Source organism: Siphateles boraxobius, unplaced genomic scaffold (assembly GCF_051911475.1).
Source record: "Siphateles boraxobius isolate OS27281-9 unplaced genomic scaffold, OSU_SipBor_1 16, whole genome shotgun sequence".
NCBI classification, from domain to species: Eukaryota; Metazoa; Chordata; class Actinopteri; order Cypriniformes; family Leuciscidae; genus Siphateles; species Siphateles boraxobius.
The window spans coordinates 9,058,983-9,082,415 of record NW_027508766.1 but is presented as its reverse complement, the minus strand read 5'-3'; the positions used below and the strand labels follow the sequence as shown (position 1 = coordinate 9,082,415).

At 42.0% G+C, this 23,433-nt stretch overlaps 1 protein-coding gene across 2 annotated transcripts; it reads right to left on the bottom strand.

The window, feature by feature from the left end:
- Nucleotides 1-1,051: 1,051 nt before the first annotated feature.
- LOC143739207 (nitric oxide synthase, inducible-like) lies at nucleotides 1,052-23,228 on the bottom strand. 2 transcript variants are annotated; one of them, XM_077231517.1, is made up of 26 exons: nucleotides 21,435-23,228; nucleotides 21,170-21,233; nucleotides 20,989-21,093; nucleotides 20,594-20,742; nucleotides 19,981-20,143; nucleotides 19,792-19,883; nucleotides 18,227-18,368; nucleotides 17,949-18,088; nucleotides 17,661-17,835; nucleotides 17,467-17,568; nucleotides 17,139-17,333; nucleotides 16,763-16,845; nucleotides 16,514-16,658; nucleotides 16,287-16,391; nucleotides 7,695-7,744; nucleotides 7,436-7,610; nucleotides 7,205-7,325; nucleotides 6,042-6,120; nucleotides 5,340-5,530; nucleotides 5,067-5,233; nucleotides 4,747-4,957; nucleotides 4,547-4,634; nucleotides 4,294-4,415; nucleotides 1,858-2,006; nucleotides 1,489-1,683; nucleotides 1,052-1,400 (listed from the first exon to the last, which is right to left on the bottom strand). In XM_077231517.1, the coding sequence occupies exons 2-26, from the start codon at nucleotides 21,227-21,229 to the stop codon at nucleotides 1,362-1,364; spliced, it is 3,243 nt and encodes a 1,080-aa protein (XP_077087632.1). In that variant the 5' UTR covers nucleotides 21,230-21,233; nucleotides 21,435-23,228; the 3' UTR covers nucleotides 1,052-1,361. The 2 variants fall into 2 exon arrangements, with proteins under 2 accessions (XP_077087632.1, XP_077087633.1); XM_077231518.1 differs by having other exon boundaries at nucleotides 21,170-21,230.
- Nucleotides 23,229-23,433: the final 205 nt, after the last annotated feature.

Sequence of the window (23,433 nt, the reverse complement as noted above, 5' to 3'; positions counted from 1 at the left end):
CCGCAATCTAACCCCGCCTAAGAGTCTCTCACTTTTTGAACACTATCACTTGGGAATAAGGTCTCTAGTGTTCAACTACCTGCCGTGCAGCAATAACTAAACAGACTCCAGACAATGCCTTCGAATATACTTTAAACACGGCCGGAGGCTCTCAAATTTCAGAGAGAATCCCCCCGACAAAAAGAATACAACAGTTTATATAGAAAAGGGAGCATAGCAAAGCGGACGTGTAACATTACATAATTTCCCTACAATTTGATTCTTCATATGCAAACCCTTCTGCTACTAGGTAGAAGCAAACTCTGTTTTCTTGATTTCTTCACTCTGTTACTCAAAGTCAAGGGTTTATAGACCTAGACATCCGTCTACTTTAATTTCCCCTTTTGTTATATTCAGACATGATTCAGACACACGCACACTGACTGAGTGTTTTTGACCAAAGGGTTTTGAAACATTTAGGATTCAAAAGCATATGAATGTAATTCCTGCAAGAAAAAGAAATGTTAGTTATGATTAATTAAAAAATCCATCACAGTCTCCATTTGTTTTTTCACTGAATAAGTTTATCTTGGAAAGTTTTACCAGAATCATTTTCAAAGTATACTGGTTCTCTTTTTTCTTTCCATTCTCATTCACTATTTCTTCTCTAGACTCTCTTTCTGCTTGTCTCCTACCTCATCCATGTTACAACAGAATATAGAATGTTCATAACCTGTTGTTTCGTTTTGCTTTGGAACACAACATGGTGTGTATGTCTTGAAAGAATTTAAAGAAACATTTCAATATTTGATTACTTAGATGTTATTAAATGTGTTTATTATTAATTGATTAGTTTCATTGAGAGTTTAATTGCTCTTAATTTGATCGACCTTTCTTACTTACTAATGTCATCAGACCCCCCCCCCCCCCCTTTTTTTTAGCAGGAATGAAGAAACATTCCATTTGACCATAAATTATTTAGAAAAGATTATACAAAGAGAGTATAAATTATCAAATGGTGTTGACTGAAGAAAAAGTTATACATCACATAGAAGACAAAAAAAATCTGAAGTATTGTTCACAAACAATTTAATAAACAAAAAATATGAGCTCAAACTAAAGCCATAAAATTTCCTCTTTAAATACATAGAGCATTTTAAATCACATCACAGGCCACCTACTATAAGAATACATGAGTAATCAATCCTGTTTAATGCAAATTAAGAAAAAGAACTATATTTACATCAGTACATATGAACATAAATAGTGGAAAAACATTATAGAAAACATTATAGAATCGCATTAGTTAAATTTGGTTCCCAGTACCCAAGCTTGTGGTAAAACTGTGAATTAACTTTATATGATGCTGCAGATCTCTGCAATTAAGCTCCAAAAATGTCTTCATGGTATCTCTTCTCCACCTGCCAACAAAAAGAACATGATGGCGTGAGTTCACAGGTCACATAGCAGTTCATACAAGGACATGAGGATTAAAACAGTGAATCACACCTTCAACCTCTCTAGAAATTCTCTAGCTTCTGTGAAGTTCATGCCTGTTTTATTCGCCAAGATATCTTGTAAAGTGCTAGCAACATCACGGGCCATGTTCATGCCACCACAGACATACAGATGACCTGCATTCTTGTGTAGAACCTCCAAGGCCTTTTCAGATAGCTGCTCCTTCAAGACATCTTGCACATACATCTGTTCCAAACAACACAAGCTTGGTTACAGACAGAAGACACAAACTGATACCAGTGTAAGCACATCTGATGAACAGTGAGAACAGACTGAGAAAACCTTACTGAATTTTGACACAGAAAGTAAATAAATAATTATTTTGAGTATAGTACAGCATGAACAGAACTAGGGATGTACCTTTGGTTTACCAGGCTGGCGAGAATAAGCTGTATTGACATTGTCCAGAATGCCATCAAGTCTCAACTTCAGAGTTTCTACTTTATACAGATGGTCTGTTTGTGAATCACGACATCCAAATAGCAGTGTCATAGGAGTCATTTGCAGACCTAACAATTTGTCAATTAAAAAAGGCAATACATTTAGGATAAAAACTTTGAGGTTAAAACTTTTAAAGTACAAATAACTACAGACTTATTTTAACTTAAATACCTACAATATACAACAGTACTGTTTAAAGGTTTGGGGTTAGTAAGAAATCTTATGCTCACCAAGGCTGTATTTATTAATCAAAAATACAGTAACACCAATAATATTGTACAATAATATTACAATTTAAAATGACTGTTTTGTCTGAATATAGATCCTTCTCAAAAAATTAGCATATTGTAATAAAGTTCATTATTTTCCATAATTTAATGATAAAAATTAAACTTTCATATATTTTAGGTTCATTGCACACCAACTGAAATATTTCAGGTCTTTTATTGTTTTAATACTGATGATTTTGGCATACAGCTCATGAAAACCCAAAATTCCTATCTAAAAAAATTAGCATATTTCATCTGACCAATAAAAGAAGTGTTTTTAATACAAAAAAGTCAACCTTCAAATAATTATGTTCAGTTATGCACTCAATACTTGGTCGGGAATCCTTTTGCAGAAATGACTGCTTCAATGCGGCGTGGCATGGAGGCAATCAGCCTGTGGCACTGCTGAGGTGTTATGGAGGCCCAGGATGCTTCGATAGCAGCCTTAAGCTCATCCAGAGTGTTGGGTCTTGCGTCTCTCAACTTTCTCTTCACAATATCCCACATATTCTCTATGGGGTTCAGGTCAGGAGAGTTGGCAGGCCAATTGAGCACAGTAATACCATGGTCAGTAAACCATTAACAGTGGTTTTGGCACTGTGAGCAGGTGCCAGGTCGTGCTGAAAAATGAAATCTTCATCTCCATAAAGCTTTTCAGCAGATGGAAGCATGAAGTGCTCCAAAATCTCCTGATAGCTAGCTGCATTGACCCTGGCATAAAACACAGTGGACCAACACCAGCAGCTGACATGGCACCCCAGACCATCACTGACTGTGGGTACTTGACACTAGACTTCAGGCATTTTGGCATTTCCTTCTCCCCAGTCTTCCTCCAGACTCTGGCACCTTGATTTCCGAATGACATGCAAAATTTGCTTTCATCCGAAAAAAGTACTTTGGACCACTGAGCAACAGTCCAGTGCTGCTTCTCTGTAGCCCAGGTCAGGCGCTTCTGCTGCTGTTTCTGGTTCAAAAGTGGCTTGACCTGGGGAATGTGGCACCTGTAGCCCATTTCCTGCACACGCCTGTGCACGGTGGATCTGGATGTTTCTACTCCAGACTCAGTCCACTGCTTCCGCAGGTCCCCAAGGTCTGGAATCGGTCCTTCTTCACAATCTTCCTCAGGGTCCGGTCACCTCTTCTCGTTGTGCAGCGTTTTTTGCCACACTTTTTCCTTCCCACAGAGGTGCCTTGATACAGCACTCTGGGAACAGCCTATTTGTTCAGAAATGTCTTTCTGTGTCTTACCCTCTTGCTTGAGGGTGTCAATGATGGCCTTCTGGACAGCAGTCAGGTCGGCAGTCTTACCCATGATTGCGGTTTTGAGTAAAGAACCAGGCTGGGAGTTTTTTAAAAGCCTCAGGAATCTTTTGCAGGTGTTTCAACCTAACTAGTAATTAACTACTAGTTAATTAGTTGATTCAGATGATTAGGTTAATAGCTTGTTTAGAGACCCTTTTCATGATATGCTAATTTTTTTAGCTGTATGAGCTGTATGCCAAAATCATCAGTATTAAAACAATAAAAGACCTGAAATATTTCAGTTGGTGTGCAATGAATCTAAAATATATGAAAGTTTAATTTTTATCATTACATTATGGAAAATAATGAACTTTATCACAATATGCTAATTTTTTGAGAAGGATCTGTATGTTTGAAATGTAATTTATTGCTGTAATGGCAGAGCTGAAAGTCTTCAGTTTCACGTGATCCTTCAGAAATCATTCTAATATGCTGATTTGCTGCTCAAAAAAACATTTAATATTATAAATTTGAAAAGCAGTTATGATGCTTATTAGTTTTGTGAAAACATGATATTTATAAATGTGAAACATTTTTTTAAACAATTTAAAAGTCTTTACTGTCACTTCTGATCAATTAAATGCACCCATGCTGAATAAGTTTTTTTTTTTTTTTTACTTACTGACACCAAACCTTTGAACAGTAGTGCATAACTGGTCAAATATAATACAGGATATTGTGATTACTGGTTTGGAACGATAGAACCTCAGTGTCTCAAAGCAAGAGTCATAAAATGATTTTGTGTCAAAAAACTTCATGACCTTAAATTCAGAGCATGCATTACCTGTCTTTTTCATGTCGTGAATGCGCTGTTGCCAGAAGCTGCGGAAGGGAGCAATACCACTGCCAGCCCCTATCAGAATAACTGGAGTGATGGGGTCTTCTGGGAGATGGAACCCACCTGAGCTGAAATAATGAGCAGTAAAAAAGTCAAGTTTTCTATGTTATTTAGATATGGAGAACAGAATGTTAAAATGACTTTATAAGTATTTAAATGAGATATTCATATTCGGCATTTAACTATCTATCATCGGTACCGGTGAATGAAGCAGGGAACTGTGTATCCCCGTTTGATGGTGTTAAGCCATGTGCTGCAGGTGCCATAACGCATTGGGCCTTCTCCATCTACGATACAACAGAACACAACGTTATACTTACATCTCACGTGGTGTTTTGATTATAAAATAATTATCCAATGTGTTTGTTTTGTATGTTTTCTACATGTTTAGTATCATACCCTGGGTTTGGTACTCCACCACAGACACTGTGAGGTGCAGCTCGTTTGGATGACGGTCCAATGAGGAGCTGACAGAGTAAAGGCGGGGCTTGAGCAGAGGAAGCTGGCTGAGAAGGAAGGCGGTAGGGACTTTTAGAGAGGGAAATTCTCCAAGCACCTCCAAGAAGGTGGGCCTGTAGAAATCTTTCCATGTAGAATATTCCTGGAAATCCTATGGAGAAATGGTAGAATGCTGTAAATGGCAATATGTGTAATTTAGAATAAAATTATAAACAAATGTCCCTTTAAATTCTTATAAAGAAAGAATGTAACGCGATTACCGATGCAAGTGCCTCAAGACGTTTGCGATCCTCTTCCTGACCAGCCACTGTAGAGAGTTTGCGCAGGAGGCTTTGTGAAGGTGGAGTTGTGACATCAAGGAAGTATGTAAGAGCCTGGACCAGAGTGCAAGCAGGGATACATTCATCTTTCTGCCATCTCATTTCCACTGAAAGACAACACAGGAAAGATTCATAACAATAAGCTTGGATTTTGTGCCCCATATCAAATATACTTGTATATAGTTTATTATAACTGCCATTAGTGGTTGTTACCAGGGCTAGAGTCAGAGAGGGACTCCAGGTGAAGGCTCTGGTTAATAGGAGGGGCATCTGGGAGATGCTTCACAATACCATCTACCAGCTCTGCAGAATTCTCTGGGAAAATTCCCACATGATCTCCAGGGGCAAAGTTCAAGACCTCTGTGTTTCCATCCGTCTCCATCTCAACCAGGATAGTAGAACGACTGAAAATAGAATATATAAGTTGAAAAACAGCACTGTCAGAAATGTGTACAAGCTCAGCTGATAGTGAATGTTCTCATAACTTTAGCTAACGTTCTGGCAAGGTTCTCTCAATGTTATAAACAAATGTTCTTCCAGTAACATTAATAGAATGTTTGTTCGAAAATGTCTGGTCTTTAATAATGTTCTCAAAACATTAACATAAAACATTATTTATACATTTCTCATTGAATAGTTTTCAAAAACATTTTAGTTGGATGTTCGTCTAAAACTTTTTTTTAAATGTTACTAGTTTCAGAATGTTCAGGAAATATTAAAAAGTAACATTCCCATATTAATCGCAAACTGATTAAATGACAACAAAAACAAAAAACTGGACGTTTTGAACGTTCAGAGAACAGAAATAACCTTACTATAACGTTACTGCTATAGCTAAATGGGAATGTTAGCAAAATATTATTCGAACATATTTTTGTTTGCTGGGAGTTAGGTAATGAAATTGTAGATTCATACCTTGACTGAGCGCTCTGCAGTTTCTGCCTTCTTTTCAGCGTCATAGGAAACACAGTTTTGGAGTGTAGAGCAGACAATGCTGTAGAAACAGAAGATTCATATGTGTAAACACTGTATTATGGAAATGTAAGGCCCGGCTGGATCGGCCCAAAGAAGGTTTTCCGATCAGCGGGTTACCCTCTGTGCGTTACCGTCTTTCCGCGTGGCAAAGTAATTTGATTAAATGAAATACATTTTCTCATATGTATTAACTCGTTATTTCATCTGACTCCATAAATGAAAAAGGTTTTTAATGATATCTGTGCATCATTAAGTGTAATCAAATGTTTGACTTCTTTTTAACTCTTTACTGAAAATAATATCCGAGCCGATTAGAATAAAATCAAATGTTTACAATTTATTGTAAGTAAATGTATCACGCCAATTGCATAATCAGTTCAAAGATAATAGATACAAACATCAAATGCTCTGAAATAAAGAGAGAAGATGCAATACCTTGACATTATAAGATACATGATGCAAAGTGTTTTGGTGCACTTTCGCATCACGGGCTAGTCTGGGTTACAGAAACGTGCAGAGCTCTTGCATTTCATTATATAGACAGACCTCATTTCAAATGTAAACATGAGTTCACAGAGGGGATTCACATTAATCACCATCCCAGACTTACTGGGGGCAGAAGCTGATTTCCATGGAACCATTTACTAACAATGGGAATATGATTTAAGTGAACACCTTCTGAGAGCATTGGACCATTTGCCTGGTAGACACACCCTCCTATGTATGTGAATTATTTCTAAACTCTTAAATACCTTATAACCTTTTGGTTTACTTGTTTGAGAAAGAGACCTTTGTACCAGTCGCAATTAGACATTTCAAATGATATCAAACATGTGTAATACTGTATGATAATTATTCACATTAAACTATATAGATTTTTGGGTGAATTTCAGGTGATCTCAGCATGATAGCAAGAGTGAACGGGGAATGGGGGTTCAAGGGAAGAAGATGTAGATTAGGATTGCTTAGGTGAGACTTGCGTCTTGAATGGTGCACAAGAGAGAAATTCAAAAGTTAATTTGCCCTCTCTTCCAGTTCTTCCAGTTTTTCCAGTCTTACAGAAATAAACTTTGTTGTCAGTGTTTTGATAAGTAGAGGTTTACCTGTAATTTGGTCCAGAGTGCAACTGTTATGCTGCACTCTGTATCTCTGTGGGTCCCAGGAGTCCAACTGTTGCTCAACACCCTTCAGCTGTTTTTTAATGTTGAACTCCTCACACGCATCCTTAAAAACAGAGAAATGCCATTCATTTGCTATTCATTGCTAAGATTATAAGATTTATTTGAATCATTGAATCGTCCAAGCACAGAGGGAATTATAGAAACCTCACCAACCTTAAAAGCAGTGCAAGCCCAGGCAGAGAAGGCCTCGTCCTGCCCATTAAGTTCATCTCCCTCCCCTGTGGCAGTCAGACGCTTGGCCCCCAGCTCACCAAGCTTGTCATCCACAGCATGGGCAAAAGCACAGAATTGTGGGTACACACGTGAGCCAAGGCCAAACACACTGTACCTGTATTAAGAAGAGAATATCAGGGCTCCTGTTCTACAAGAGCATATTGACAGGTGATGAAGGTGAAAATCTTAGCATACAAACCTGACATTGTTTTTCAGGCTTTGCAAGTTGAAAAGCTGCTTCCTGAAGCTCTGAGGGAGAGAAAATATTAATGTCAAAAATCAAATTTTGAATTCATTTTAAAAAAGATTTCTAAGTTAAATAAATTCTGTTCTTTTTAACTTTCTATTAATCAAATAATGTATCACAGAATGATGATAAAACAAAATGAAAATATGATTTTTGTATTTTTTAAATAAGTATAGTCTCATTGTTAAGCAATATTTTGGCATAAGTATACATTCTTTTTTTATAAAAACTAGAAATAATTTTTTTCAGTGTCAGTGATTTCATGTCAGCCCTGTTACCCTCACCAAATATATGATGATAAGCCTCACCATCAATTCCAGGAAGTTACATCATCTCTCAATCATGATTCCAACAGTTAAAAATCCAGTACAATTAAGTTGCTGTTGCGCTCGCTCGCTCGCTCGCTCACTCACTCACTCACTCACTCACTCACTCACTCACTCACTCACTCACTCACTCACTCACTCACTCACTCACTCACTCACTCACTCACTCACTCACTCACTCACTCACTCACTCACTCACTCACTCACTCACTCACTCACTCACTCACTCACTCACTCACTCACTCACTCACTCACTCACTCACTCACTCACTCACTCACTCACTCACTCACTCACTCACTCACTCACTCACTCACTCACTCACTCACTCACTCACTCACTCACTCACTCACTCACTCACTCACTCACTCACTCACTCACTCACTCACTCACTCACTCACTCACTCACTCACTCATTACGTCGGATGACGACGAATGGGGGTTTCGCTTAGAACACCTATCGACTTCGAGTATTACAAAACGAGCCAATGGCGATGAAATGCCATGGGTCTGCGGAATTTGCATAGCGTATCTCCGCCCCACCGCGTGGGTATAAAGGAGGACGCCGGCAACATGCAGGTATGTCTTCGCTGAGAAGCCGAGACTGAACTCAGGCGTCTGCCCAGCGGTTCAGCGGAAGTGGCAGGGAGACGTAACGTCTCCGTTCCCTACTCAGGGAACGAGGGTTACATACGTAACCGAGACGTTCCTTTTCGTAGTCACTCTGAGTTACGTCGGATGACGACGAATGGGGGTCCCCGTGAAATCACGCCACCTTCACAGCTGTCTTCCAGTGCCCTGCGAAAGTCTGATCCCCCTGTCGTGATGCTGGCACGGACGAAGGAGTCCTACTTAACACAGGAATACCAAAGTACACTGGGAAGCATATCTCAGAGGAGATATGCCGCAGCATGCCTACCCGTAGGGAGGACTTAAGAAACACATATGGCCGGAGGGCTTCATATGGAGGAACGCTGGAGTGACCAGCCCGAGGGGTGGCAACTTTCAACTCCAGGAGGGCAAGGTGGCTTGTCAAGGGAAAGACACATGCTCAAGGAGGCTTACAGTGGAATTACACATATGGGGGTTACTCAGGGAGGAACCATGCACACGGAGGCACCTAGCCGACGCCCAGGCAATAGACACTGGCGCCAGCGTCAACAGTGCTGGAGGAACTCAGGGCTTCAGAGAGGAAGGCTCACCTGAGGAATAATCGCCCGTATCCAGTCCGTGGAGTGGAATGGCGAGCAAGCGAAGACACCTGAGCGGGTCCAGTACTAGCTAACTGAAGCGAGTACATGAGAGGACACAGGCTCCACTCGGAGATCATAGAATCTGGCGAATGTGTTGGGTGTCGCCCAGCCTGCAGCTCTACAATGTCTGCCAGCGAGGCGCCATGCGCTAGAGCCCAAAAGGAAGCCACACTCCGAGTGGAGTGGGCTGTCACACCAAGGGGGCACGGTCGGCCTTGCTGTCGGTAAGCCAAAGCAATGGCGTCCACTATCCAGTGAGAAAACCTCTGCTTTGAGAGAGCCATTCCCTTCAGTCTCCCACCATAACAGACAAAGAGCTGGTCTGAGGTCCTGAAACACTGCGTTCTGTCTACATAAGCGCGGAGAGCGCGTACTGGACAGAGCAGTGCCAAGGCTGGGTCTGCCTCCTCCCGGGGCAGCGCTTGCAGGTCGGGGTCTCAGGATCACGTGAGAGTGACCGGGCCCGAATTCCAGGCACGCTTCGTCAACGGAGAATGCGTGCAGGTCCCCTACCCTCTTGATAGAGGCCAAAGCAACCAGGAGCGCTGTCTTCATAGACAGGAACTTAAGCTCAACTGAATGCAGAGGCTCAAAGGGAACCCTCTGCAGGGCATTTGAGACCACTGAGAGGTCCCAAGAGGGAACGAGAGGAGGGCGAGGAGGATTCAGTCTCCTCGCTCCTCTCAGGAACCTGACGATCAGGTCGTGCTTCCCCAGAGACTTACCTTGAACTGCTTCGTGATATGCGGCGATAGCGGCCACATACACCTTCAGGGTGGAGGGAGACAGCCTTCGCTCCAACCCATCTTGCAGGAAGGAAAGCACGACAGAGATCGAGCATCTCCTGGGGCGAGAAGAGCACCCGTTGACGAAGAGGTTCCACTTCAACGCATAGACATGTCTCGTGGACGATGCTCTAGCGGAAGTTATGGTAGCCACCACCGCTGGTGGCAGGGTACTCAAACCTGCCTCGTCCCGTCCAGGAGCCACACGTGGAGCCTCCAGAGATCGGGTCGAGCGTGCCAAAGGGTGCCCCGTCTCTGAGAAAGGAGATCCTTCCTCAGAGGAATTGGCCAAGGAGGTGCTGTCGCGAGGAGTACCAGTTCGGAGAACCAGGTCCGGGTGGGCCAATACGGCGCAACCAGAATGACCTGCTCCTCGTCCTCCTTGATCTTGCACAAGGTCTGTGCGAGAAGGCTCACTGGGGGAAACGCATATTTGCGTAGGCCAGCTGTGCGCCAGTGCATCCGTGCCGAGAGAGCCCTCGGTCAGGGAATAGAACAGGGCGCAATGGGTCGAGTCGAGAGGCAACAGATCTATCTGTGCGTCCCCGAACTGGTCCCAAATCAGCTGAACCGACTGGGGATGGAGTCTCCATTCGCCGGAGATGGCCGAAACCGTGACAGCTCGTCGGCTGCAAAGTTCCGATCTCCCGGAATGTAGATAGCACGAAGGGACCTCAGGTGCTTCTGACTCCATAAGAGGAGGTGGCGTGCGAGTTGCGACATACGGCGGGAGCGTAGACCACCCTGACGGTTGATGTACGCTACAGTCGCGGTATTGTCTGAACGGACTAGTACGTGTTGACCCCAGAGCAACGTGAGGTAACGGTGCAGGGCAAGGCGTACTGCCAGCAACTCGAGGCAATTGACAAGCAGAAGGCGCTGGGGTCCTGTCCAGGAGCCCGCGGCAGCATGTCCGTTGCACATGGCGCCTCAGCCCGTGGAGAGGCATCTGTGGAGACAACAACATGCCTGGAAACTCGTTCTAGGGGAACACCGGCCCGTAGAAACTGAGGTTCCACCACGGGGTGAAGGTCTGACGACAGGTCGGAGTTACTGTAACTCGGAGCGTGCCATGATGCCATGCCCACCTCGGGACTCGATCGCGAAGCCACAGCTGAAGCGGTCTCATATGAAGCAATCAGAGCGGCGTTGCCGCGGCTGCAGATGCCATATGCCCCAGGAGCCTCTGAAACAATTTCAGTGGGACCGCCCTCTTATTTAATGGCTGAGTGGAGAAGGCGACCAAGTCCATACCAAGAAAAGAGCTCCTCTGCACGGGGCAAAGTTTACTCCTTTCCCAGTTGACCGAAGGCCCAGACGAGCTAGGTGCCGGAGCACTGGGTCCCTGTATTCACAAACCTGGTCTCAGGAGTGAGCTTAAGGCAGCCAGTCACCGAGATAGTTCAGGATGCGAACCCCGTGTTCCCATGGAGGAACAAGGGCTGCCTCAACAACCTTGTGAAGGCGCGAGGAGACAGGGCTAGCCCGAATGGGAGAACAGCGTACTGACATGCGCGCGCTTGACAGCAGAACGTAGGTACGGTCTGAGTCGAAGGAGAACGGAGACATAAGAGTAGGTGTCCTTCAGGTCGATCGCTGCAAACCAATCCTGTGGCCGCACACATCCAGAAATGCGTTTGGCCAGGAGCATCTTGAACGGCAGCCTGTGAAGGGAGCGGTTCAGATGCATAGGTCCAGGATTGGTCGTAACCCACCAGACTTCTCCGAGACAATGAGGTAGGGACTGTAAACCCGGACCTCATCTCGGCTGGAGGGACAGTCTCAATCGCACCCTTCGCCAGTAGGGAGCAACCTCCGCTCTCATGATAGGGGCATAGCCACCGACCAAAGTGGAGCGGACTCCCGTGAAGCAGGGAGGAGACCGTGCGAACTGAATCGCATAGCCGAGCCGATGGTTCGCGCGACCCAGCGGAACAAGTAGGGAGCTCTAGTGCAGGCTCCCAACTGTGCCAGCGGAGTGAAGAACCACAGACGTCCCCCCGGTGGTGCAGCGAAGCGGAATGACCAGCCCAGACGAGGGCGGCATAGCGGCCCGGTGTGGGGGCAAGGTCATAACCGCACCCTGACAGAGGAGGACAGGGGCGAAACGGTCCGTGGACGGCACGCCGTGTCAACCACCTCTGGGGCAGAGGGGGATGAGGAGAGCACGGCTTGTGGGCGGCGCTCTGTGTCGTCCGAGAACTCTGTATGCTCAGAGAGGAGAGAGTCAGTTCTTTCTGAATAAGGATTCTTCCCCAGCCCTCCACCGGGGAAAGGAGTGGCCCTGCTGCCAACTCCTGGAAAGAACTGAGTCTCATCTCTGAGCAGACCATCTCAAAAGTGCCGCTTAACCCGGCGTTTAGCGGGGTGCGGGGCTGGAGAGGGCTGTGGCATCCCCCTACGGTCTTCCAGAGCCAGGCCCGGGTGAACGGGCGGGGTTGGAACCGTGGGAGGGAGCCTTCGGCGGTGGGCAGACTGAGGGATCTGAGCGGACGGCAGGGCCGTCGGGCAGAATAACCTCAATCTGCTCACGGGCGGTTGAGAACTGTTGAGCAGAAGCACTCAACCGCACCGCCGAAGAGGCCGACCTGGGAGATGGGGGTGTCGAGCAGACGGGTCCGCCCGACACCTTGCACATCAGACCGGTCAGCCCCAAACTGGTGAACATCACCTGACTCCGAGAGCGTACGGCCACTTTCGTCGCTCGGAGAGCAAGGTCAGTGGCGGTGCGCAGCTCACTGAAGAGCCTCGGGTCAGTCCCGCCCTCCTGCATGTCCATGAGCGTCTGGGTCAGGTAGACCAGCAGAACGGTCATTGGATGCAGTGAGGCAGCTGCCTGTCCTGGGCACTATAGGATTTCGCCACAGATTACTGTAACGAAAAGAACTACAGGCTTGGACGGGTGCTTAGGATTGCGCCGGTTAGCACTATGAGGACACAGTAGCATGGCAACAGAGCGTTCAACCGGGGGAACCCCAGTGTACCCATGGGCAGCGGCCCCCGAGGGGAGGAAAGGCGGATGAGACCAACGAGAGGACCCGTGAACTCATCATGCACGTCCGGGAGGAAAGATATTGGGGTTTGCCGTGGACGCGTCGGCGGCCTCACCCAAAAACCAATCGTCCCGGGAAAGCATGGCCATCATCTCCGGATCAGACTCAGGCACAGCCGTATGCACACCAAAGGGTGGCAGCTGTGAAGAGTCATCATTTCCAGAAGAATCAAGCCCACCTAGTGATGCTGCTACAGACACAGCATCATCCTCTGTAGCTTCAAATGAAAACACACGGGCCACCCGAGGGTAGACTCGTGGAATCATCAGTTCGCTAGCGGGCACCGTCATTAAAGAGGGGGGGCTGGGGCGTGGACACAGAGTCGGCGCCTTGTTCCAGACCAACACCCTCAGGTCACCCTGTCCACCAGCCGAAGATCGGGTAGTGGATGAGGGGACTCTCACTCTTGCGAGTTCACAGAGTCTCGACCTATATATGACGCGATGATCACGTTCCCAGAGAGAACATGAGTCATCCACGAGAGCTGTTCAAGCATGATCAAAGCCCAAACACACTAGACAGCGCTCGTGCCCATCAGAGTCCGATACCAGTCCGCTGCAACCAGAAATGCACGGGCGAGCCGTCTTTAAAAAGGCGTGCGAGCTCTTTTATGAGAGGAGAAAAAGACTCCGCGATGTTGAAGCGCACAGGGAGACACACACACACTGGCAGATCACTGCACAGATCAGCAGGCACTGTGAGCTCGCTGCAGATCGCCGTCACACCAACACCGGAGAGAGAAGCTCGTCTCATAGAGCGAAGTCAGAGATGATTGTGGAGTGAAGAAATATTCTTGGCTCCGAAGCGAAAACATACCTGCATGTTGCCGGCTTCCTCCTTTATACCCACGCGGTGGGGCGGAGATACGCTATGCAAATTCCGCAGACCCATGGCATTTCATCGCCATTGGCTCGTTTTGTAATACTCGAAGTCGATAGGTGTTCTAAGCGAAACCCCCATTCGTCGTCATCCGACGTAACTCGGAGTGACTACGAAAGGGAACTCATGTTTTCCCCATAACCCATTGTCAATAAAGCATCCATGTAAGTGCAATTAGAAACAAGAGCCGGTACAATATTCTCTCTCTCTCTCTCTCTCTCTCTCTCTCTCTCTCTCTCTCTCTCTCTCTCTCTCTCTCTCTCTCTCTCTCTCTCTCTCTCTCTCTCTCTCTCTCTCTCTCTCTCTCTCTCTCTCTCTCTCTCTCTCTCTCTCTCTCTCTCTCTCTCTCTCTCTCTCTCTCTCTCTCTCTCTCTCTCTCTCTCTCTCTCTCTCTCTCTCTCTCTCTCTCTCTCTCTCTCTCTCTCTCTCTCACAAGCTAAATGATCTGCCATGGTGTAAAATAAATTAGCTTATTCCAAATGGAAACAAGAAAAATTATATTAATTAAATTGGAAAATAAAGATTATTTTTCTTATAGGTAGATAATTTTGCTTGTTTTAAGCAAAAACTCACTTAAATTGTGTTTTTTTTTTCTCCAGAAAACAAGATTATGCTTCTTGTGTCATTTTAAAAATGTTTTCCCCATAACCCATTGTCAATAAAGCATCCATGTAAGTGCAATTAGAAACAAGAGCAGTAAGATGACTGCAAACCCTCATCCCAATCTTGTAATGTTCAAGAAAGTGAAACCAAATTTCAGCATCAAGATCTTGGTCTTCAGATGATCAGAGGAAGACCAAGATCTGATCATCTTCTTCGGCCAAATAATTGAACCAGATCTGTATATTTTAAATTCTGTGAGGGCACATACTCACACAGACAAACAGATGGGTCTAATTACAATTCCCTTAAAATATTAGATCTCTTACAAATGTAATGTGCTTCACTAATACAACTATACCAAGAGAGTGCTGTGATAGACCACTGGGTGTAGTACTTTATTTTGTCCAGTAGGTGTCTCTGGGTAATGCTATTTGTGTCCTCAGGTTAATTGCTGTGAAACAGGTCTGGATAATTGAGGTGATTAACCATGCTGCTCATAATAAGCTGGAGGATAGCTCAAGAGAGGGAAGCTTGAAGCTTGGTCAGGGGTGTAGTACCAAATTTTGGGCCCTGGGTACAAACCATCTAGCTGGGCCCCCCGCCACGTACTTTTGATTTGAGCGCGGCGACTTCTTGTCATGCTGACTCTCTCGTCCTCTCCAGTCCAAGGCTTGATGTTGCTGTTTGTGTATCTTTATATTTTGTCTTTTATTTTAATGTAGTTATGTCTAATTATTCTAATTAAATATAGCATTTTGCATATTCGATTACTTTGTATGGCCTCTCCATTCATGTTGCTACTCCTTGAGCCAAGGGGTTTTAACAGTGCAAAACAATATAATGCCATTTAAAAAGGTAATAATGTACCATATAATGCAAACAAATATTTGAAGTATATGCTGAAGAAGTGTCCTGTCAGTACTGTCAATATGACGTCAATCCTGTTTCTGTCATTAATTTCATAAGAAATATAAAAAAATATATTTGAAATGGCCTTCCAACGTTTTCCATTGTAACCATATCTATATTGTTTATTTGACAAAGCCTTTCTTTCTCTTGTAAAATTATGTTTTTTTCTTAATTGACATGTGATCACCCTCCAAAATGTGTGTTCTTGGTCACCTGAATGACAAATAAGATTGTAAAAAAAAAAATCTTTTTTTGAAACAATCCCGGTGAAAAGAGGGACTAAAATACTGCTCATGTAAAAACTATAACAGTTCTAACTAAAACTATAGTATAATGCTTGTGTCTGTAACAGGGATGACACAAATATCAAAACATGAGGTAGATGTCTAAGCACAAAGATGGCACAATAATATTTCTTGTCATTTTAAGCTGTCTTCATTTCATGGATATAAAAAATAAAAATAGATTAAACTTAAATTAAATTTGTCAAAGTTGAAAAGGCACTGATTTCATGGAATGACCCAGCTGCTGAATATCACATTTTAATATATATATATATCAAAATAGAAAACAGTTAATATAATATTTCACAATATTAATGGTTTGACAATATTTGATCAAAAAAATGGAGCCATAAGATACTACTTTCAAAAACGTAACAAAATCCTAATGACCCCAAACATTTGAATTTACATATGTTTCTATATATTATAATTATTCACAAAAGTATGCCCTTACCACTCCATTACCCGGACTTTCTCCATTGCCGAAAGTACTGGTGACCACCATCAGAAGGCTCTCGGTCTCAAGCTCACTGAAATCATAGTCCTCCATGCATACCAGCTTGTATTAGAAAACAAGAATGAATATTAGTTTTGGATCACATTTTTATTTATTTATTTTTTTCATATACTGCTCTGTTAATACAACATTTGAAAGCATTTTTCAAAGACAGCATTTCTTACCCTGGTGTCGAAGGCACTGTTGAGCATGGTTTTCAGTTTTTTGGCAAAGGTCAGTGACTTCCCTGTTTCAGTGGCATAGAGAACAGTGCAGTGCACTCTCTTGGCCATGACTGTTTTGATAAGCATTTGAGAAAAAAACACTGCTCTAAAAAGAAAGAACACAAATATTTTGATGTAAATGGCGTTGGTCGTTGGCATTAATGAAGTACAGTGTTGCTTTGTTTGGAGAAGCTGCTGGTCTGTTAGTACCTTATCAGTCCTTTGAAGCTGACCTTACATCTCCGAAGTCCTTTCTTCTCATCTTTCCACTTGTGTGTTAGCCATGCATCAGCCTTAAAAAAACACACAAAAACAGCACATATACACTATATTTACACTGTCAATGTCAAAGTTCTATTTAGAAACACTGCTGTTCAAAAGTTTGGGGTTGGTAAGATTTTCTAATGCCATTAGTGTCACATGATCCTTCAGAAATCATAATAATATGCTGATTTGTCGCTCAAGAAGTGTTTCTTATTTGTATCAATGTTGAAAACAGTTGTGCTCATTAATACGTTACATCTCTAGTGATGACAAATTTTCCACCCCTTCTGAAAATATGTTCCATTTTTAATCAGAATGATACCTGGTAATAGAAAAAGGGAGAAAGGATGTAGTTGAGCATCTCCTGATGGTACACAGGGGTGAGGGAGCCAGACATGGGTGGAACCAGCCACACCCAATCAGCTGGACAGCCTCCACGCACACGAACTTCTGTCTCCATGTGCTGCATGAAGGACTCGCTTGCTGAATGGTGGTCCGTGATGGTGACCTTATTTTTCTGCATAGCAATATATCAACATAAAGAGCAGTAAATATAGGGCTTTATCTTCTTACCTAACTCTGTTTTTAATATCTATTATTTCAGATACATATCAGTATTTCAACAGCACAAAAGTGGAAGGACACTTTACCTGGTAACTATGAATCACTGCAACATTAATAGCCACGAGTGCCTGGTCTTTCCACAGTGAAGACAGCTTGCGTGTTTCTAAGCCCATTAGCCGTCCAACACACTACAGGACATAAAGCAGTAAAAGCAAAACATAAGTATCAAAAGTATCAAGATGTGCTAAGCTACCGCCATGAGATAGTGAGGACGAACTACCTCCAAAACGTTGTAGCGCTGGTTGTCACAGAAATCCCTCACTCCAATCTCTGTGCCCATGTACCAGCCGTTGAAAGGACATGCTGTGAATTCCAGACCACCGATTTCCATTAGCATGTTGGCTACTGCAGGAACTGCATACCACTTGAGGTTTAGATCTTTGAACCATTCATACCTGGACAAAAGCCGAGCACACTGTTTAATCAGAGAATAAGCTGTGAAGATACTTTTCTCAAACTACAATTCAAATTTCTCCCCCTTTTCTCTGAAATTACCCAAATCACTTACTCTGGATGCTCTATTGGGACCTCCAGAATCAGTTCTGAGGGAATATCAAAAAGTTCAGGATCCTCTCCATTCGCCTGCAGGACTAGTGGCAGCACATCAAAGTGACCATACTTTGGTTTCCATCCTAGCTGAATACACACCTATAAAAACAGTGCACAATTTAATTATTTCTTAACAGAGGCAAATGGTTGGCAGATGCCATTTAAAAAAAAAAAGGTAGAGATCATATAAAGTAGAGGACATATATTTGTCCTCCTCAAAGCTTCTATTTTAATTACCTGTGTAAACTCCACACCTGCTGGGTCCCCGATCACACTGCCATCTTCCATCTGATAGCCAGCATACTTTATAAGCTGACCGTTCCAAACACGGAAATCATGACCTCCATCCGTTCTTTGAGGAAACACAGTGATGACAGACCTGCCAAAACAAAGGATAAGTTCCTCCGTTAATCAAAGTCAGAGTATAAATCAAAATCCAGTTTCTTCACACACGTTCAAAATGTTTTCACATTATCTGACCTTTTAAAATTACGTTAAATAGTCGTGTATATATAATCTGATTCATTTTGATAAAAGCAACATAGATGTTCCCACATTAAGTGCATTTTTAGGCTGACTAAATGTTTTATTTGTTAATTTATAAAGGATTAAATAAGACTTTTTTTGGAAGCCCATTCCCCCCACATAAGAAAAAAAAAAATTCATCAATGAGCATGCAAGTCAGCAAATCATAATTTCGACTAAGTTATGTCATAACTTCTACTTTTAAAGTCATAATTTCAATTTAGTAGGGTAAGTCCTAATTTCGATAATTTTTATCTCATAATTATGACTTAAGGGTGTCATAATTTAGATGTTTTTATGCTTGATCTTTTTTCTACTGATGTGGCGGGAATGGGCTTCGACACATTTGACCATCAACTGACATCAGAGAACTTAATATTATTATTATTATTATTATTATTATTGACTTCATTTTATTATGAGCTAACTAATTAACTTAAAATCTCAGGTGGTACTTCAAGTAAATATTAGATCAAAGAGGTTCGGCTCATGAAAAAGTTGGGGAATCCCTGCATTGCATGTATAGCATAAGTAGCCTATGAATTGGCGCAAATGTGTACATAAGACAGTACATTGTGGAATACATTATGTTGAATGAAATGACTCACTGAGTGATAATTCAAATAGTAATTAATGTGTTCGCCAGGAGTCATTAGATATCCAATGTTGAGAAAACACTTCTTAAAAGTGAAACGATTTCTGTAACTCCAGTGATCAAATGCTGTGTGGGTCTCAGTTTTCAGTGATAGGCATATTAATGGCTGGTCTGTGTGTGCAATTCCTGGAAGACTTTCTGAATGTATATAAGGCTTGAATGTAGAAGTAGGCTTTTTTAGAAAGGAAAATTTTAAAAGATAAAAAGTAGTAGGGAGAATCAGTAAATTATAAATAATTTACAGCCATTGTGTGAGAATAACATGTAATCGTGTAATCAATAAAAAAGTAACTGCAGTCTGATTATTAAGGTAATATAATCTAGATATTACAAGCACTTAATTTTTGGATTAATCTAGATTAAATGCAATCAGTTACTACCCAGCACTGAGCCTATTATATTTTTACCTTTCTTTTGACATTTAAAAAAATATTGTCTGATGTTTGATCAAAAACCTCAATGCAATGTTCTAAAAGCGTTAAAAATTGGTTTGCAAAGATGTATTTATTTATTTATTTATTTATTTGTATCCATTTATTTTTAATAATACTTGCATTGCTATATTTCTGCCTTGGTAAATCTGATGATAATGCCCTTCTTGCAAAAAATACATTCAACTCACCTCAAGTTTCCTCCATTGGTGGCATACTTAAGATGAGTACACAAGGCATGAAACATGTCCTCGGCGGTCTTGCACTCACGTGCATCGAAAAGCTAAAGAAGAGATGTGGGCTAGTATAAATGCACAACATGGCTTTGGAAGTGCTAGCCATGATTTATGTAAAAAAAACAAACAAAAAAAAACTCAAACCTGTAAATTAGTCCACTGGATCCTGCCAATGCACCGTGGCGCATTTCTCCATGCCTGTTTGGCCCCAAAAGCGAGTTCATCTGTAGTGAGCGAGTAGGACCCGGTCAGGGTGATCTCCAGTGTGACAGTTTCAATCCGAGCCTGGTGCTCCGTTGGATTGGGACTGCACAAAAGGTAAGAATGAGTTATTCACCTTGTAAAGTAAACCGACTGCTACATTTCCATCCCTGTTTGTCAAGTTGAAAGAATTATTATTTTCAGTAACCTAATAAAAAAAAAAATCTATTATTCTACTTTGAAACCACACTCCTCTCACATAAGGAAAGTCTCTCAGTGTAAAAATGAAAGTAAGGCAGTTGACAGGATCTCCAGACCTCTCCAACCAATCACATCTCAATACACATGCATGATTACATTAGCCTATCAGAAGTGTTTAGCAATTTCAGGCTGGTTGCATAGAGGGTCCTCCTACTTATGGTATAATTTGAGTGTTGAATTTTAAGGCTGGCCCGGAATATTATTCATGAATGTATTAGAATACTTGTCTGTAATGCTTATATTAAAAGTTAAATAATATATATATATTTTTTATTAGATAATACATTGCTCCTACATTTTGAATGATTTGTAGTACTGGTTGATGAAATCCACTGCCTGTGTGAGGATGTCATCTGAGGAAGGTGTGATTTTGGAATGACCGCGTATCAGAGATTTGGGATTCATTATGGAGCCCTCGCAGGTTTTTGAATTGCAGGGTGTATTCTGGAATAAGATATAAGGATAAGAATAAGAATAAGAATTTTTTCAAGCTATAAAAGAAAACTTATTTATAAGTTAAAAAAATTATTAAAACCTCATTCACATTTAGATTTTTAACTTCTGCATAACATCTACATAATTCTTATGTTAAGCTTAAGAAAATTGTTGAAAAAAACTCATCAATCCTTCATAGCTACACCACAAACCTGCAGTAAACATGGAGTTATTTTGATTACAATTTTAAGATACCTTAGCTGCTCTGTGATGCAGTGTATCTTGGTGGGTTGAGCCATCCTTATAGTTTTGCAAATGAACAGCGAATGGGCATCGAACTGTGAGATCGACTGATAACTGCTAGTATGAAAAATTAACATATTACTTAAACAGAAGGACACAATAAATAGTTTGCGAAATATGAAATAAATATAACCTTAGACTGCACAGTCGGTTTGTCTTTTGCAATGGTTGTGGTTTGGGCTTGTTTTCCCATCCTGCTGAAAATATTATTGCAACCAAATCTTGATAATGTCTATGAGATTTACTGTAAAATTTTCAGTTACAGTGTTGCTATAACCTGACATTGAAAATGATGCAGGATAATTACGATAAAGAGCATGTGAGAGACATGGTGAATGCAAGTTAATAAAAGTTTTCATTAAATGAATGAAAGAAAAAAACACAAATGGACTATTTACCTTTTTCAAGATTTCTGTGTCAGTACCTAAACAGCAGTAATTAATCTGTTTCAGATTCTGGTCTTCTGTTTTAACATCCTATTATATAGTCCAGTTAAGGATGTCACACTGGGCGGATCCTTGCCTCTCATGACTGTATATGGTGTGAGCTGTAATGTATACCAATCGAAAGCACCTGTAACTGCAGTCCTTGATGTGAAAAGGGAGGGACCAGAAAAAGGTTAAAAACTTCCTTGACCGAAAGCAAGATGAATTAAAATTTCTTTTCCTTTTTCCTCAGTAATATAAATAGTACATGATCACTTGGCCTAACCAAGTTGCTTAATTGTACCTCTCCACTTTAAAACTGCAAAAGTGGAAGACTATGTAAAAAACAACAAGAACAATCTAGAACACTTGAATCGTATGATTTGATTTCCAGCATTGCAGGCAACAGAAAAACGTTTGCTGAAAAATAACCATATTAGACATTAAATAGATTAGAAACAGGCAAACATTAACATATTATGATGTGACTGACAATTGCAGGACAATGTGGAATTATAGAAATGTATGTTCTATGTAGTTATGTAATGTGTAATATGTTGCATTTTTTCATCAGCTTCGCAGTGCCATTTCCAGTTTTTTACCTGGAAATAAGATAATGGATGATGTAACAGTTTGCTCATCAATCAGTCTGACACTAATTTCTGACATTTCTAAAATTGTATCTGTTTACCACCAGTCTTGAAACTCCCTCTGTAATTTCAGATTGGCTTTCAGCCCACTTGGTTATGCCCACAGACTGATTGTCAGGGTTATGTTTGTTTTTTATCTGTTTTCCTGTTTTGGTCATGTCTGAGTTTCACCTGTTCCTTTGTTCAGTTTCTCGTCTTTGTTCAGTTTCCATGGTAACCGTCATTATTAGTTAATTGGTTTCAGCTGTTTGTCAATAATTAGCTCGTTTCAGTTTGTTTTTTAAGCCTCACCCTTGCAATCTTTGTCCAGTCTCTGTTATGTTTAGATGTGTTTGCACTGCCTGTTTTCTTGATTTTAGAATAAGTACTAAACTTATTAGTATTTTGTGAGCACCTCAGTCTTCTATCGTCACCTTCCCTGCATGCATCATTACACTCATAGACAAGAATTAATTAAATAAACATGTTCGTTCCAGCTGGATTGATGGTAGATGAATTTAAGAGAAATTTACGTGAATGACATTTCCTCATTTTGCAGTCTTGTGAATTTGAGTTGCATAATTTCTACATGCTAAAAAAAGCAGACAATTCCATCTGATTAGCTTAGATAACATTAAACAATGCATCTCACCACTGACTTCCTTTCCATCAGTGATACCAGACAAAGGTGTGTTTTTTCCAAGAAACAAGTGGGCGTATTTCTACCTTAAACAAAAGCTTTTGAAATGGCTTGACATTTAAATCAATAAGCCATGTAGCTCCGGCCCATTTGCCAGTAACTGTTCTAAGGGCCTGAAATGAATCTTATGTCACTGCTGTCAGGGTGTGTGCAGGCAGAAGATGACGAGGAAGGCTGAAGGCTCAGATCCAAACTATTTTATTCACGATTAACTACAGAGATGCAAGCAGATAGGTCACACAACGACGTTACATAGGCGAATACACTGGTAACATAGACGAGAACAGACAAAGACTGACTGAACAGAGGGAACTAAATACAGACACTGATAGACATAAACCAGGTGACACTGATGAAGGTGATTAACAAGACACAGGTGATGAAGATGAACTAATGAAGGTTGACATGGCAACGGATGAGTGGCAGGAAAACAAAAGACGTGACTAAGGGGGCTTTCACACTGGCAGTTTAGTTGGGAACGGGGCACGGTTCGCATGAAAAATCGCTAATGTGAACGCTGTCATGTGGACCCGGGTGCACACTGGGTCCCGAACCCGAGACTACCTGGAGGAGGTGGTCTGAGTTCGGTTGCTGCCGAACCGTGCTACGGTTCGCGTGTATGTGAAAGCAACACGGACTCGGG

Excerpts from the sequence above, each read along its gene's own strand:
- LOC143739207 (XM_077231517.1), bottom strand. The coding sequence starts at position 21,229 with ATGGGAAAACAAGCCCAAACCACAACCATTGCAAAAGACAAACCGACT. Across the intron at positions 7,326-7,435 it reads GGGCTTGCACTGCTTTTAAG|GATGCGTGTGAGGAGTTCAA; the intron begins GTTGGTGAGGTT and ends TCTGTTTTTAAG. Across the intron at positions 4,635-4,746 it reads GGTGGAGTACCAAACCCAGG|ATGGAGAAGGCCCAATGCGT; the intron begins GTATGATACTAA and ends GTTGTATCGTAG.